Source organism: Typopeltis vanoorti, chromosome 5, assembly GCF_054136105.1.
Source record: "Typopeltis vanoorti isolate ZY-2024b chromosome 5, IOZ_Tvanoo_1.0, whole genome shotgun sequence".
Lineage (NCBI taxonomy): Eukaryota > Metazoa > Arthropoda > Arachnida > Uropygi > Thelyphonidae > Typopeltis > Typopeltis vanoorti.
In genome coordinates, this window is record NC_143553.1 from 86,555,990 (window position 1) to 86,574,815 (window position 18,826).

An 18,826-nucleotide genomic window follows, 5' to 3' on the forward strand; every position below is an offset into this window, starting at 1 on the left:
TCCTTATGTTAGAGGCATTTCTGAAAAAATAGGCAGAACACTTCACAAATACAACATTAAAACCACCTTTAAACCCCCAAATAAGTTAAGACACCTACTCAGTTCTAAAGATCCTCTTCCACACCTAGCCCTCCCAGGGGTATACAAAATACAATGCACATGTAACATACCATACATAGGGGAAACAGGGCGAACTATCCCAATCAAACAAGATGAACACAAACGACACATTAAATACCTCCATTTTGGTAAAACCGGCCGTTCTGACCACGCACTCCAAACATACCACAGAATTGATTTGAAAAATACCAAGTCCCTACACCGCACCAAAACCTGATTTGAGAGAAAATTTAAAGAGTCATGTGAAATGCTCAAACACAACCCAAATCTCAACAAAAATGATGTCCTAACCATTTCAAGAATGTGGAGGACCCATCTACAACCTGTATAACAACCTAAACTAGCCATAAAAAAATCCCACTACAAGAAGACAACCTGGTGAAGTGTTTTTAACATTCAACAGCAACTGAAAGAAATCATATTATAACAATCAGAACTATCCAGAAGAATATTAATACATGAGGACTTTGGCAGTTTATTGTAGTTGTATTTATATATATTTTTTTTTATATAATATTTTTTTTAAAGATTTTATTTTATTTTATTATTATTTTTTTTTTATCACTAGAGGTCAGGCTAGGGAAAAGGATTAATTAATTATGTAGATTTAGTTTACTAGTATACGGGGCATGAGCATGTAGCTTGGTTCCTTATACACTTGTTTCTTCTGATGATGATCTCGATACAGGGGTCGAAACATCAAGTTTTATTTTATTAGTAATTAATAAAATAATCTGTTCAACACGTGTGTTTTTGTGTCCCTAAATTTACAAATATGATTGCAAAGTAGAGATTCTCTGTCAACCCATTTCTGAATGCAAGCCTAACCAATTTTTCCAAAATCTTCTCCACCACTCCTGAGATATTGATTGGTTGATAGTTGGATACATCAGTCTTTGTACCACCCTTGTGCAATGAGATTACCATACATTCTTTCCAAGTCCTATGGAATCATTCCTGTTTTGAGACTTAAACTATATAGCCTGGTCAAAGTAATAGCCAGTTCAGTTGATCAACTCTTTTAGTACCCATGCTGATATCCCATCAGTCCTTATTGCTTAATTGTTTTTCAGTTTGTACAACAGCTCTAATACCTCCTCTTCATATACTTGAGTTTCTTCATCCAGTGAACTCAATGTTGCATACACCAGATTGATAGCTTTTAGCAAAATTAAACAACCTCATCTGCATCTGTCACTCTCACATGATCTGCATTCAGAAGAGTTATTCTTCTGTATGTATGCTTTCTTTTACTTGCAGCATATCGATAGAATTCTTGTGGGTTGTCTTTGGCACGCAGAGCCAGTTTCTTTTCATACTCAGGCTTTGCTTTCCATACAACAGTTGTGACTATTCTAAACTAGCCATAAAAAAATTCTAAACTAGCCTGCTGCTTATAATTTTCATAATGGACATTATCCTTATGCATATGATATTCCTTCCACATACTTTACTTTATAAGATTACTCATCCATTTGACTCCTACCCTATTTATTCTTCGAGCTGTCACGACACATTCTAATATTGCATTATTTCAGTATTTTTTATACAAATGCATTGTCGATATCTTTCCCATCCAATAACTGATATCAGGGCACAGAACCCAGCATAGCCCTCAGGTGGTCATAATTTCCTGCTTTGTAGTTCAGAATGACTTTTTCTGAATGGAACATTCATAAACTTAGCCACTTCCCAAGTCAGTACCACAAGATCACTGTCACCAACCAGAGGCAGAATGGTCACATCTTTAACTGAAATACCTTCTCACACTATAATCAAATCTAACACTCTTTGACTTTGAGTTCATTCTGTCACATGCTAGTCGAGGAAGTTCTCTCGGAACAGCTCAATAAATTCAGTTTCATTCTTCTCATGAGATTTTACTATTACCCAATCAATATTTGGATAATTAAAGTCCCCCCCCCCCCATTATGATTACTCTTTTTGTGCCCATCTTTATTTTTTGATGCATTACTTCATCACTAGCAACCGATCCACTAGGTCTGTAACAACACCCCACTATGTATTTGATCTTGTTAGATTCCACTTCACATCTCACTGCCACTAATATTACTAGTATTACAATTGTAGGTCTCAACACTAACTGAATTCGAGTCGTCCAATATCATTAGCAGCATGCCCCCTCCTCTTCTATCCTATCCTTTCTATCCTTCCTAAAAATACTGTTCCCTTTACACTTCTCATTCTGATAGTGAGTTCTCACTAATGCCTATAATCTGAGATCCAACATATTGACCAAGGCAACAAACTCTACCCCCTTTGTTTCTGATACTCCTAGCATTCATGTATAGACATAATAAGCTACCTGCATGACACAGTTGGATAACTTGCAAATCCTTGTTCTTCTCTAATTCCTTATACATGTCTATCTTTGCACTTGTTTGATGGGTCCAAACCGGACGAAATTGTTCTCTCCTTGTAATCATTTCCATCATTAACAGTTACATATAATTTATTTTTGACATATTTCTGATCATATATAACATTCATTTATAACATAACTGTTATTTAACTGTTTGTTAATAATGGTAGAAAATATCAAAGTAAGAGTAATGTTGCTTACATTCAAAAGAAGGAAGACTAATAAACTTATTACTTAGTTACTAAAATTCTTCATGATTTAGTGACGAGAAGTATTTTAAACTGATATGCCTGTTACAGATAAATATGCATAGAATAGATGACTTACCATTTAGTGTTTTTTTTGTTTGTGAAAATTATTCTACATTTTTTTATTTGCATACAGATGTAGATAAATGTTATGCCAGTTAAACACAAAAAAATAACTGCTTAAAAAGGTTATTAAACCATTATCTGCATGACAAAATAAAAGGCAATGATTCACTATACGATGGTGGTCTAGACCCCAACATCTCATATATAATCAGGGTATGCCTGTACAGCATATAAAAAAAGGAGGGGGGGGGAAGGAATTCAACGTTCATATTCTTATGGTAATCCCATCTATGAAAAGTTGTAAACCTATAGCACATATGCAGACTAAGAGTTACATAATCAAGGAACCTTGATTATGTAACTCTCCATAATCAAGATTCTTCATGGATTACCCATGCTTTGTATTTGAATCTACAACTGTAAGTTACAGAGCAGAGGTGCTAGTCACTGGGCAACACAATGGCTAGCTGAAAATAATAAAACTGTAAAATGCATTAAAAGTCACATTATTCTAGAACATTAAATTGATCTGTTAGTTTAGGCAGACAAATGAGTTCAATATCCACACTAGATCTTAAAAATTGGTGTGCTACAGAGTTCCTATTCCTAAGTCTCTAAGCATATTCTGTGATATCAATAGTAATTTAAACTTAAAAGTACATCTTTCAGTACCATGCATATAGCAAAGGAAAAGAGGATTTATCTTTTACTACAGATCTATCACTATGCCAAATTTAGAAAGCGCACAGCAAGTCTGTTAAAATTATTACTATTAGACCTCCATAGAGTCAGTAACTCATTATGACAGGTCCTCCATTATGCACACACACACACACACAGTTTATCATACTGCAACTTGAATGCACTGTCTCCAGACTTCCAGGCAAAGGCAATGCATTCCAACCATCCACAACTCTCCAACACAAAACATCCACTCCTCACCCCTTCAGACCCTCCTTATACAGCTTCCACAGATGGCTCTTGTTCTTCCCCTGTTTCCACTAATTCTATGATACTTCTGATCTACATTAATTTGATAATAACCTCTTACCAACTTATATGTCTCAATCATTCTCCGCCCCCATCCTTCTATCCACTAGACTGCAATTTGCATTCCCTCAATCTGTCTTCATGCTTTACATTCCAGAAACTACCTCGGTCAATCTTCTCTGAACCTGTTCCAACATTTCATCCTTTTGAAGACCTGGTGACCAAATCTGCATACAGTAATCCATATGTGGTCTGATCAAAGTTTTATACAATGGAATCACAGCATCCTTACTCCTACACGTCAGTGTTCTCCACATCATTCCCATAATGATGAACGTATAGCAAAAGTTTTAAAACCACTGAATATTTTTGTTGCCTTTTGACCATTCAGAAAAATCTTCACTTTTCTCACTTCTCCTAAGGACAAGCTTCCACATCTTAATTATCCAGGTGTTTACCAGATTCCTTGCTCTTGTGGATTATCTTATTTCAGACAAACAGGAAGATCTGCCTCTATTCAGCTAGAAGAACACCAGTCTTATATTCAATACCTTGAACCTGAACAGTCTGGACTTGCAGAGCATGCCATCTCCACTAGACATAGAGTTCATTGGAACAAGACAAGAGTCTTTCACAAAAGTCCGTTTCTCATGGAACGGCTTTATAAAGAAACATGAAAATTGTCTCTATTACTCCGTGACTATTCAACTTATAGGCCTCTAACATCGGATCCTACTGGGAGTCAATTGAAGAAACTTAATTCTCTTATAAATAATGTATCTACATGGAATGAAGATCAAAAGAAAAAACTTAAAACCTTCTTCGGTCGTCCACCTAGATTGTATGGTCTTCCAAAAGTTCATAAACCAGGCATGCTGTTGAGGCCAGTTGTAGATTGCATAGGTTGTCCCACTTACAAAATTTCAAAATTTTTATCACATCTCACTTATTCAACTAGAAGAACTGATACTTATATAAAAAATACTTGGGATTTCAAAAATAAAATTTCAGATCTTCATTTGGACGTTTTGGATATCATGATCAGTTTAGATATTTCTTTATTTACAAATGTTCCTTTATCTGACAGCATTGAATTACTGCAACAGGAATTTCCTTCAGACATTATAAAAATATTTGATTTTGTAATACATTCTGGTTATTTTTCCTTTAAAAATAAGTTGTATCAACAAATTGAAGGAACAGCAATGGGCAATTCTCTTTCTCCTGCTATCTCCAACTTCTTTATGGAACATTTTGAATAACGTATCTTTGACAACATTTCTCCCAGCCCTACTCATTGGTTCAGATATGTCGATGACATTTTTGCTATATGGAATGGCTCTTCTGATGAACTTCAACAGTTTCTCACTAAGTTAAATGCACTTCATCCAAGGATCCAGTTTACCCTAGAAGTAGAATCAAACAAGCAGTTAGCCTTTTTGGATCTTCTAATTCTTCGCCAACCAGATGGTAACCTACATTTCTCAGTCTATAGAAAGAAGACTCATACAGACCATTATATCCATGCTGAATCTCATCACCATCCCAGTCAAAAGGCAGGAACTATTAAAACACTGGTTCATCGTGCCCACTCCTTTTGTTCTTCAGACGATCTATTACAGAAAGAACTGCAATATATTACTTCTTCCTTTCTATCTAATGGATATAAGAATTCCTTCATTAAAAGAGCTTTGAGTAGTTTTAATATGTCTTCCTCTTCAAATTCAGAAGAAATAATGCGCATTCCTATCCCTTATGTACAAGGCATTAGTGAACGTATAGCAAAAGTTTTAAAACCACTGAATTTATTGACCTTTTTTAGTTATCTTACACTAGCTACTTATGTGGCACTTTTTTGAATTGTCAGTTATTGTTTAATTTGAGCTTAAAATGTACTGAAGATGCCTGTGACACACAGGCGAAAATATACTATTAAATAATATTTTTACGTGAGTTTTTCCGTTATTAATTTTGTATTCCCATAATGATCTGTGCTGTCCCCTATAATTTTAGTAAAATTTCAGATCTTTATCCACCAACACTCCAAGATCCCACATCTCCTCCACCTCCTCTAAAATATCCTCACCAATCTTATACCGTGCATCCCATCTGTGCTTCCCAAAATTTAAAATCATACATTTTGCTACATTGAACTGTCAGTTCCATTCATTTGCTCGTTCAGAAAATCCACTGAAGTCCCCTTGCAAGGCTACAACAACATCCATTGAAGTCATAATTTTTCTCAGCTTTGCATCATCTGCAAACTGCCTGTATATCACCATTCAAACCCTTCCCAATATCATTTACATACAAATGAAACAACAATGGACCCAAAACAGGCTACTGCTTTTGACTTTTATTGAGTTCTAATCCAAAGTATTTTAATAATAAGATGTTATACCTTTTCACAACTTGTATATGGGATACATATGATTTCTGCATTACTTCAACCTTGGTATCTTTTCTGGGTTGGGTCCAGCTCCCACTGATGACATTTTAATAATGTTTGTCTTTGGACTTGATTCTGGGGGAGGTGAGGGGGAAGGGTATAGAGAGAGGTTCTGTGGTGATAGGTTTTTGCTTGTCACTGAGTAGAGCTACTGATGAGAATTTTATTTGATGATTTTATGAGAGATCCTTCTGGGTCTCAGTGAGATCACTGTTCATGTTAGAGGTTTAATGGAATATTAACAGCACTGAGAAAGGATTAAAACTAATTTTAATACTTCCAATATTTCGTCTCCATCACAGAGACATCTTTGGGGATTACAAAAACTTTTTGTAACAACACACACACAAATACAATACAAAGTGAAGCTAAAGTCCTATCTAGGTGGTGCACCCTCTATGGGCATTTGCAGGTGGCCTGGGATGTAAAGAGGGATCTCTGATAATTAAAGTTTCCCAAAATTTGGGAAGTTTAATGCAACCGTATTTGTTTAAATTAGGTTGATTCCTGAGTGCAGATGCAGATTCAAAGAATAGTCTTTCTTTTTTGAATTTACTATGGTGGAGCATGGTAGTTTTTTTCCAGGAGATTCTGTGGGATGTATCCAAAACATGGTCTGCAAGGCCAGACTGACCATAATCGTGTTTGCAGATGTAAGAACCGTGTTCTTCTAACTGGATGGATGCTGACCTGCCTGTTTGTCCGAAGTAGACAAGTTTACAGGAACAAGGTACTCTATATACACTGATATAGGCACTGAAAGAGGAGGGAGCTGGTCTTTAGTGGAGCAGATAAAGGTAGCAAGTTTATGGTGGGGCTTAAAAGCTGTATGGAGGTTGTACTTTTTTAATGATCTGGCTATTTTTTCTGAAGTACCACGGATGTAAGGAATAGTGATGGCATTTCTGAAGTCCTTCTGAAGAGATGGTCAGGGAATGGGGAAGGACTTGATTATTTTTTTAATTTTGTAGTCATTATAGCCATTGGAAAGGAAGGTGTTGTGTATGTGTTTGAGTTCGGTTGACAGGGCAGTTTTACTGGAACAAAGATTGTGGGCCCTATTGGTCAGAGTTTTAATAATGCCATATTGCTGGGAGGGGAGAGTTTGTGAATGTATCTACCTGTATGAGTAGGTATTCTATATACAGAGAAAGAAAGGTTACCATTAGGAAGGCGTGTTACTAAGGTGTCTAGGAAGGGTAAACTATTGTTATTTTCCTTTTCCATTGTAAACTGGATTCTTGGATCTAGACTATTGAGGTGACTGAGGAAGGAATCTAATGTGTCTGGGCCATGAGGCCAAATAGAGAACACATCATCTACATATCTTAGCCAGATAGAAGGTTTTATAGGGGGGGGGGAAGAGTCAATGGCTCATTTTTCAAAATTTTCCATGCAAGAATTGGCAAGAGGGTGGGGGGGGAAACCCATGGCAGTTCCCTCTATCTGTCTGTAGATTTTGTTCTTCCAAGAGAAATAACCAAAGTTGATGGTAAAGGAAAAGAGCTCTAAGATATCAGAAGGAAAAACGTTTTTTAAGAGTGCTAAGGTGTCAAAAGAAATGATGTAAACAAAGAGATGATGTCAAAGCTGAATAATATATCTGTATTATTTAAAGTAAGATTTTCAATTAAGTTTTTAAAATGGGTTGAGTTTTTTACATAAGATGAGGTAAGACCAGTGAGGGGTTTCAAAGAGTTTCAAAGAAATTATCTAAGCTAGCTGCTTAGATAATTTGTAGCAAGGTACATTGGTGGCATCTACTATAGGTCTTAGGGGAGAATTAGGTTTGTGGATTTTGGGTAAACCGTATATCTGGGGGGGGGGGGGACGAGGGACGATAACAGAATGGTTTGAGTTTTTTGGTAATGTCACAGGAAGAAACATTTTTAAGTAAGTTTTTTAACTTGAGTTTTTGTGGGATGGTGTTCCAGTGGTATGTAGGTAGCGCGATCACGGAGAATAATATCCATTTTCTGATTATATTCTGAGGCATTGAGAACAACAGTGGCATTACCCTTATCAGCTCTGGTGATGACAATACTTTTTTTTTCTTTCCATAATTTTTTGAGTGCAGAGAGAGTTGACTGGAAGATAAATTAACTTTAGAAGGTGACGAACAGGAGAGAATGTTAGCTACGTCAAGCCTGATGTTATTGGCTGTTTCTGGAGCTAAGTGCCAGATTCCACGTTAGATGTACCGTAAACTTGCTACCCTTATCCGCTCCGCTAAAGACCAGCTCCCTCCTCTTTCAGTACCTGGTGTATATAGAGTACCTTGTTCCTGTAAACTTGCCTACTTCGGACATCCGGTTAGAAGAATGCAGTTTTTACATCTGAAAATACGATTATGGTCAGTCTGGCCTTGCAGACCATGTTTTGGATACATCCCACAGAATCTCCTGGAAAAAAACTACTATGCTCCACCATAGTAAATTCAAAAAAGAAAGACCATTCTTTGAATCTGCATCTGCACTCAGGAATCAACCTAATTTAAACAAATACGGTTGCATTAAACTTCCCAAAATTTGGGAAACTTTAATTATCAGAGATCCCTCTTTACATCCCAGGCCACCTGCAAATGCCCATAGAGGGTGCACCACCTAGATAGGACTTTAGTTTCACTTTGTATTGTATTTGTGTGTGTTGTTACAAAAAGTTTTTGTAATCCCCGAAGATGTCTCTGTGATGGAGACGAAATATTGGAAGTATTAAAATTAGTTTTAATCCTTTCTCAGTGCTGTTAATATTCCATTAAACCTCTAACATGAATTCTTCACAGCACTTAAGCCTCAACACACGCATTGAAATCACTGTATTTGGAAAGAGGTATCCCCTGCATCTTAACGATACTTCAATAAAGGTTGAAATTGGTCAGGAGAGTGGCTCTTCTCATAATGCATAACATTATACACACCTAAAAGGATATGCTTTGCATTATGGGACACTAAGACAATTAATGTGAAGTCACTAGTCTCTATATATAAGTAGCTAAGTCATGAAGAAACTTCATGAGCAAACTTTGTTTGCTGACACTTGGATAAAGGATTAAACAATATAATTTTTTGGCATTTTTAATTTAGTCTAGTACATTTTGCAATATATTTCCATAATTTAAAAGAATACTTTATATATATATCTTTTAGAGTTAGTGAAAAGTGACAAACCTATAGTACATTAGCACCATGTGGAATAATCTGGAAATATTGTTCAAGAGATGAAACACGGAACATTTAACTCACTTCAGGCCTCAAATAAAGGTAATGGTGTTACACTGGATGATGAAAATCATCTACAACTTAAAGGAAATTACAAAGATTCATGTCTATGATGAGATTTGAACTTACAGCCTGTTGGGGAGCAGAGAGACTATCTGCTCAGCTAATATATAACAAACAAACCACTAAAACAAAAATAAAATTTCTACTGTAATTACTAAAGAGTAATGGCTATTTATGAATTAAAATAGATTTATAACACTAAAGAGGAAGAAGGGGAGATATTGGCAGTGTTGTATAAATGCAGTCATATAATAGTGTATTGCACAAATGCACCATATATAATTAACCACCATACCATCTAAAGGAGTAAGAGTAAATATTTAAATGTCAAGTGTCAATTGAAATAACATTTGGATAACATGGATAACAAAGAATAAATTGATATATTTCATCCAATATATATGGATTGCCCTGAGCCTCCATAGCTCAGTCAGTTTTAATGATGCTCTTTAGCTGAAAAGATCTAGGTTTAAATCCCATCTAGGATGCAAAGAACTTTTATCAGGACTTTCCACATGAAGGTAAGTTAGTCGTCTCATATGGAGATGGCAGGGTTGTTCATTCTGCATGTAGGCAAACTAGCAAGAAGAACACATGCAATTTACAGACAAAATTACTATAGGCACAGGACTAATCACCTTATCTAGGAATAAGAGTTAGGTAATCTAAGGATACCTTGGACAGTCATGGATGAAGGTATAGATCACATTTAATTGGATAATCCTATTAAAATAATCTAAATGCAAATAGTAAAAATCTGCTGCACCAGTATTCTTGCTTGATAAGTATATTTCTGGCAGTCATCTTGTAGTTAATATTATGCAGTAATACAGCATATCCAGCAGAATTGTTATCTGTAACAAAATATTTCATAATTCATATATTTGTGGTATGGTTTGACAATTAATATTCAGTTTTGTTGATGATGCAAAGTAGGGAGAGATATAAGGAATGAAATCCTTCAAGAGTATTTAAATTGATTATAGTTGAGACTTTTTTTTTATTTTTTATGTGAATCACACACCCAGAAGATTGTAAACCAATCATACATCTTAGGATTTCCATATTTTCTAATGATTAGGAAATATAGAAATCCTTCTCTAGATAAAAAAAACATGATAAAACATGGTACTTTTCAAGCCATGTTAGACTTCCAAAAAGAGTGACAGTCTCATACTAGATGACAAAAATCACCTACTGCCTGATGACATTCAGAAGCATTCATGCTGTGATGCTATCCATTCAGCCACTCAGACTGGTTAATGGGTAAAGGTTAATGTTTTAATGTTGCTAGGTGAAAGGTTATTTTATACTTTGAGTATGGAACCATAATGTTCATACTGTATTGAAATATGATGATGGTTAAAGAGTCCCAAAGATCGGAAGCACATTGCAAGAGGTGAACTTTTAAGGATAACTTAAGTTTTGTAGTTTGAGCAAAAAATAGAAGCATGTAAATCCAGCAAATTATTATTTATTGATTACATCAACATCAAATATTTTGGAAAGAATAACTGAATTCATCTTCAGTGATACAAGGAACTATGAGGGGGAGGGGTTTCCCATAAAGTAAGATAAACATTTTTTGTTTCTTAATAATGGTGAAAGGGAATGAGATAAAACATGGTGGACAGACAGACACATAAATAACATTCAAAAAGACCACCATTGCAGTGTGGAGCTACTGTTGCCTCACATTTAATTCCAGTTGTAAGATGGTGGCTACCATGCAAGCATGATCCAAAACAGGTGTCCATGAAGTTACTTGATTTTTGCAAGCTCCACCAAGTGACATTCACCATGAACTGGTTGCTGTGTGGCAAAAATGTGATGTCAAAGAAGCAGGTGTGTTTTTGGTGTAATTTCAAGTGGGCTATAATGACATTGAAGATAGACACTGAGCAGACAGGTCTTCATTGAGCAAGAGAGAAAACAATATTTCGTGCATTAAGGAATTAATCTTGAAGACTGGGGAGTGAAGCTGTGTGAAATTGCACAAGTGGTGAACTTGAGTAAGTACACTGTTTAAGAAATTGTTTGCAATGCCCTTGGCTTTTGAAAGGTGTACTCCTGCTAGGTGCCCTGACAATTGTCAGAGGAGCACAAGGCAACACACAGGGGGATGTTTCTGGAGAATCTGTTGTGATACAGTGACAAAGGTGAGGATTTTCTTGCTTGCCTAGTCACAGGAGATGAAATGTGGGCTCATAACTTTACCCAGGAGAGCAAAGAAGACTCTATGACCTGGAAACATCCACAATCTCCTGCGTGCAAAAAATTTAAACTGTTCCCACTATCCAAAAAGTCATAGCTACAGTGTTCTGGGGTCACCAAGGTGTTCTGATGGTGAACCTCTTGCCAAGGGAGAAACAATCAATGCAGGACAAACTGAAAGCCAACTTTCGACACAAACAATTAGGACTCCTGACAAGTAAAATGATTTTGGTACACAACACTGCTGGAAAACTCTGCCACATCCCTTTTCCAGCTCAAGTTTGGGCTGGAAAGGGGATGTGGCATCAAACCTTACAGATGAAGTTCATCAGGAGGTTTGATGTTGGTTACTGGTTGTGGACACAAACTTCTTCAGTACTGGTACTGATAAACTGATCTATTGTTGGGACAAGTGCATCAATAAATTTGAAGACTTTTTTGGAGAAGTAATGCATGTTCACTTATTTCTTGGTGTACAATTTCAACTTCCTATTATTAAACATCCTCAAGAAAAAAAAAAAGTGTTACCTTGCAGAAACTCCTTGTACAAGCTGGCTTAACCATCCTAATGGCCAAGATGTGTTTAGATGTCAGTCAAAACATGGATGTTTTGACTGACATCTAAATGCACATCATGGATGTGCAATGTACCATTCAAGTACTGTTGAGATGCCATTAAAACAGTATAAATTTGATGCATAACATGGTACAGCCACTGTGGCCAGCTAGTTAGTTAAACAAAGAATGTAAAACAATCAGAAAACCATTCAAAGAAGTGCTGCATGCCAGAGATGACATATACAGGGTGTTTGGGATAAATTTGACATATTTATAATTAATTATATTTTTCCGTAAGTTACATGTATTAACACACACTTCTCTTCATTTAAAAGTTTGGACCCTTCTTCATTCATATACAAGATGTCAGAAAGGATGGATAGCTGGAACCCACCTGAATCATGGAAGAGAATAACTTGTATCATGATGATTCGTGCCCGCCATCAAAATAAGGATATTACGACTGCTGCCCAATGCTCCCTGAATACAGTAAAAACAATCAGGCATGAACTAGAGACTTGCAATGGTGACTACGAGGATGTAGCAAGAAGAAAGATCCCTAGCAGACGATCTGATTGCGTTCGTACAGCAGAATTCCTCGCAAATCTGCAGGAACAGGTGTTGAAGAACCCTGGCATTGGAATTCGGGCTTTGTTCGTGGAGTTGCTAACTGTAGTCAAGCCCTGGATAACAAGGGTAGCCAATGGTAGGCCGTATGTATGGCAGCAGGATTCGGCCCCTTGCCACACCTCTGGGAAAAGTCAAAAATGGTTGTCTGAAAATTTCTACGACTTCACCAGTCCAAATGTTTGGCCTCCAAACTCCCCAGACCTTAACCCCATGGATTATTTGGTATGGGGCGCAGTTGAAAAAGACACCAATCGCACTTCCAGTAATACAAAAGCCCAGTTAATGGATAAAATTAAAACAGTTTTTGCAGCCCTTCCCAGGGAGACTGTAGCATCAGCTTGTTCGAGGTTCCGAAGCAGAATTGAAGCTGTGATCGATGCTAATGGTGGTTATTTTGAGTAAATCTTGTTGATAGTATTGTAATTAACTCTGCCTGTAATGTTTTTTTGTCAATTCATTAAATTTAATAGATACAAAGAAGATTTTCTTTTTCCTTACGAAACTGTCAAATTTATCCCGAACACCCTGTATATATATATTGGTTAGATGAGGATGACATCCTGACAGGAATAGAGATGGATTATTATTATACCCAAGGTAAAATACCTTCCACATTTATATCTCCTCCAGAGATTTTTATTTAATAAGGTTAAAACACCTTATGGCAACTTGTTCTGGTAAAATACTTATAAGCTCTGTATTACTAAATCTTGGTATTTCGAGCCTAGCCCCTAGGTCACTGACGAGACCTCAATAAAGGTCGAAACCGGTCTGGGTAGTGGCCTCTTGCCTTTAATACAAAACATCATGCATCCCCTTCTTGGAGATGTGTTTTGGCATTAAGGGTAAATATTAAGATTAGTGATCAGAGCTTATGCCACCTTTACCACGAGTTACCTTGGTCTTGCACTACCTGTAGGATCAGCTACAGGTAGTGCAAGTTTGTTTACTCCCAATGCTATTAAAGAAAATTCACTATAGCAAATTATCCATTGTAACAAAATATTCTTGTGGTCCTCCACAAGTTTTCTATTATGAGAGTTGACTGTATCAACCATTACTGTAGATTATACATAGTCTTTGTGGAACTGTGCCAATAAATAAGGCTCTACATATATATTTCACTAGCACACATGGCAAAACTGTATCACAGTTTTGTAATTAATTAGCACAACTTAAGTGCTCTTCTCAATGGTCAGAGTCAATCAAAACTAAATATATCTTTCTATATGCTGCCACTATAGAATATTATGTAAATTTAGCCTTAGTGAAGTTTTCACTCACCCTTGAATTTACTTCAGCATTTCTTGCATTTAACTGATTTATATATTTTAAATTGAAATATTGCAAGTGAAAAATGTTAACACAAATGAACACAAGTTATCTTTCTTTATAGAAAGATTTTTATTAAACATGGTTTAAATTTACAAATACAGCAAATTGCTTGAAAAGTGTTTTCCAATACACTTGTCTCACCTTTCCTGTATTCAGTTTCTTTGTAATTTATCGTGTTGGCCAACTAAAGCTTCATTCATTCATTAGATATCGCTTGATAAACTGAGTCCTAAACCAAAGTAAACAGAAGAAGCTTAACTTTTCTATAATTCCACTTTGCACTGTTTATGTATAACAAATAATGCATACCACGTTCTTTAGTTATTAACACCTAAGCTTTCTATAACACCTAAATTATGCTGATTTGATTTAACACTCATCCTTTGGCAGTACCTTGCTGCAGCATGTGGCAGAGAGAGAAGGGGGGGGGGGGGTTCTGGGTTCATTGCACCATAATGAATAATTGGGTACATAGAGCTCTTCTCTTGAGAAGAGCAGCTTGTTGAGATGAAATTTATTTCAGATTGGCAACAATGAAGAACTCTTATCAGCTTTCTTCTATGCAACAAATAAAGTCCTCTAATGCATATCTGCCATAATCTCACTTATATTTTGATCTAAACAGCTATGAAGAAAGCATGGAATAATGAGACCAGCTTTACACATCTGACATCAATGAAACTGTCTTGTTCACTGCAAAAAATAAAATAAAAACCATCTCATAAGTTAAGGATAGGCAGATTGAAACTCACTGTATAATGGATTACGAGTACCTTCCACAATTTCTTCTCGAAATGGCGTATCCAGTGTTTTTGCAGATTTTTTCCCTCTTTGTGTGGTTGTAGTACTACCACCTGATGCATTATCAGCATCCTTAAACATTGAAAATACTGTTGATAAGGAATCTGCATATGAGAGAGGTTTATGAGGGAAACCACCATATTTATGGATCATATACAATTGTGGGCCAAAAACTCCTATCAATATGACTAAAGCTGTAATAATTAAAGCTATAGGCGCAGCAATATTTCGGCTAGTAGCATCTGGTAGTAGCCAGCAAGCAACACCCCATGCAATAAAGAACCCAAAACAAGTGAGTCCAGTGGCAAGTAAGCATCGTCCCTCCCTAAGGGTGTAGGGTATTTTTCGTACTGTGAAAGATACAGCTACAGTGAGAATCAGCAGGCCTACTATGTATGCTTGTGATAAAAGTATGTCTTCTTTGGTGGTGAGACATTCCTGAGACTTCTCCTGAATTCTTGGGGGATGTAGAAGCCACCACTGAATTTCCAGAGCCACTTGAATTCCTACAATGAACATCAATGTAAGAAACTGATTAAATCTGCTCACAGCACCGCCTAATCCTAGGGAACTCTGTGACCTCAGATTCATTCCTCTGAGTAACAAGCAACCATAAGAGAATGCATATGCTATATTGGGAACCAATCGTTGTAATCCACAAACTTTTGCTGATGGTTTCCATGTAAACAAAATAGCAGCACCATAGAGAGCAAGTAGAGACATCAGCTGGAGAGCTGTAAGGGCAGAATTACCCTTTCTCAATGCGCCTTCACAAGCTTTCACTAATAGAAATACCAAGATATAGAGTGTAGCTAAAACACCAAACCCACTAATTCCCAAAATGGTTAGTGCCCATGGTTTACCTAACCAGTGTGATAAACTTGTATGTTGAACAGCTGTCACATGATCTGATGCTACTGATGATATAATATCAGGTTCCTTTGAAGAAACCCTAAATGAAGAACCACTGGAAATATGAATAGAAGACAAAGGTGGTGGTGGAGGAGCTGGTAGACTTCCTGCATCTGTTTCAGGTTCCTGGTGACTTGTTAAGGAAATAGAACGGAAATTTGAAGATGCTGGTGAATACTGATTTCTGTATGATGGACCTAATGTGACATCAATGTCGGCTTTAAAGAAACTGGTAGCAGAGAGTACTATGTGGTCTAATGTAAGTCCACTTTCCTCACTGAACCATCCAACCTAAAAAATGAAAATTATATCATGAGGTATATGAATATGTGAATAAATTAAAAATCAAGGTTAACAGAATTTACAACATATTAAAAGAAAACAAAATTAACTTTAATGATTATTTCATATTTTGCCAATTAAACTAATAATATTATCAGAGATTTAAAAAAATACTAGTAAAATGACTGAAATTAGTGCATACAAGACAAGCTAAAAAAAAAAGTCTTGAAGTGTGATCTGCTAGGCACATGCATTATGTGATGGGCATAATAAAATGATTTCAATAAGTGAATAAATTAGTAACAAATAGAAAATAAGTGTATGTGTATGTGATTTTTTATGTGCTGTTTGAGTCTTTAATTCAATTAAATATTTTTTAACATAGTCATATCTTTGGCTTACATTATATCTGAAAGAAAGAATAATCTACACATTAGTGAATGCGTACTTAAAAAATTTGTAGTTTAATGGATTTTTCCAGTTCTCAGTCTTGATGTAGCAAGAAAAGTGTGAAAATGGGCTGAATCAACAGATGAACCAAATTAATCTGTTTTTAAACGAACTCGTGCCATTTTAAGAAGATGCTTAAACTCAAATCAGTAATGCATTTACATCAGTGAAATTTATGGTCATAAGTGAAAAGGCTTGAGATTTTAGAGAATCTTTCTATCAAATCCTATAGCACTTAAAGTTACAAAAAGAGGAAAGTGAATATTGAACTTGCTAATCCTATCTTTAGGCAAAAAGCTAGTGCAAAATCCCAAAAAACTGAAAAGATACAATGATCCTTATATTGATAAGTTTTATTAAATTTCATGGGTCTGGTTATTGCTACTTTATAGTTTCTGAGACATGTCAAACTCTAACAATCCTTATATTGCTTTAAGGCAGAATAAGAAAAAGCTATAATTAAATTTTGGTACCCAAATTCTTACTATTTCAATAGCATCTGTTAAAGATTATTTGGGCTCTCAGGAAAAGAGGACCCAACCAAACATTAATTTGCATTAAGCTATGATAAGAGTTTCATGATAAGAGATAAACTGTATACCAAATATGGTCATCCTAGCTCCTACCATTCAGATAAAATCTTAAAGGAAATGTCTGGGTACCTGAGAGAGAAATAACTAAAGCATTGTTTCTCTCCAAAATTAATAATATTAGCTATTAACATTTAGGTAAAGCCTTAAAGTAAGAGACAGAAGTTTCCTTCTATCATATAGGAATAAGAGGAAACTGTATACCAAATTTAACTGTCTTAGCTATTGCCTATTCAGGGATTTTTTCCAACAGAAACTTCTAAAATACAATGTGTATGCTTTCATGATAAATGAATAATTATATGGTCAATTTAGCCAATCTTATATGGAAGTGTCAGGTTTCTCCTACAAAACAGACAGACTAGCAATAAAATACATGTGGACATTGCTAATTATGAACATAGGATTGCCTGTCTTATCATTACCAAAACTGGGTATATAAGAAACCAAATACTTCTTATATATATAAGAAGCTTTTATGCATAGGCTCAATGATGTTCTAGCCAAGGGATTTCCCTTGGCTAGAACATCATTGAGCCTATAAAAAAAAAGAAGATATGGAGTTGTTTAGGGGTTGGAAATAATCAATTAGTTAAAAACGAATCAAATGACTTTTCTCTCCTCTTTAGCTTGTTGCCATACTTGAGATGCTGCAAAACCTATAACAAATTGATGTGTACAGGTTAAGAGTTAAGAGAGAAGAAATCTATTGATCTTCTTTTTAAAGAGCTGGTGGCTGTAGTCTCTGGTGAATATCCTGAGAAGACTGATCTAGAGAACAGAGGTTTCAAAATAAACTAGGATTTCTCTTTTGCTCAAGATATTACTTCACCACTGAACAACTGTTAACCTTATACAAATCATAAATCTGCCCAGCTATTGAATACTGCTCTCACATTTAGGGTATGGGTCTTTAAAAACTCCCTTGAAATGCTTGACTCAATACAAAAGAGGGCAATTAGATTGATTAATAACCCATCTCTTACAACTCACTCCTCTCACTTTTGCACAGGCATTTGGTTTCTGCAATATGTGTATTCTATAAATATTTCCATGGCAAATGTTCATATGAAATAGTATCAATATTTCCCCCACTCAATACTAAGTCCAATGCAACGTATGCAGCTGCCACTCAAAAATACAAGTTTCTTTTCCTCCTCCTGTATTGTGGAGCAGTTTTCTCCTTTATGTGTTTCCCAAAGAATACAATATACTGACTTTTAAATCAAATGTAAACAGGTTTCTCCTTTCCCAATCCATTACCCATACATGGTACTAATGTGCTACAGGTTGATTAACCAACCTCTCGTGTATGGACTAAAAAAAAAAAAAAATAGACTGACAGATGAGTGGCACTGGCATTCAATGGTAAGTATAGATGTTCATGTTACTGCAGGCTTAACAGAAGTGAGGAAATTGATGTTGATGCTAGTTTGCCAGTTGTGCTGAATATCACCCATGAAGGTATCTGTTGAAAAGAGTTTGTGTGTGTGTGTGAGAGAGAGAGAGAGAGAGAG

General features: G+C 35.9%; 1 protein-coding gene across 3 annotated transcripts in view; it reads right to left on the reverse strand.

Annotated features, from left to right (window-relative positions):
* Nucleotides 1–14,543: 14,543 nt before the first annotated feature.
* Nucleotides 14,544–18,826, reverse strand: part of LOC150106615 (metabotropic glutamate receptor-like) — a 280,429-nt gene continuing 276,146 nt past the window's right edge. For all 3 annotated transcript variants that reach the window (XM_090392577.1, XM_090392576.1, XM_090392578.1), the window contains one exon: nucleotides 14,544–16,278. In XM_090392577.1, the coding sequence (XP_090248703.1) occupies nucleotides 15,001–16,278 (1,278 nt within the window). In that variant the 3' untranslated portion in view covers nucleotides 14,544–15,000. The remainder of the gene's footprint in view (nucleotides 16,279–18,826) is intronic.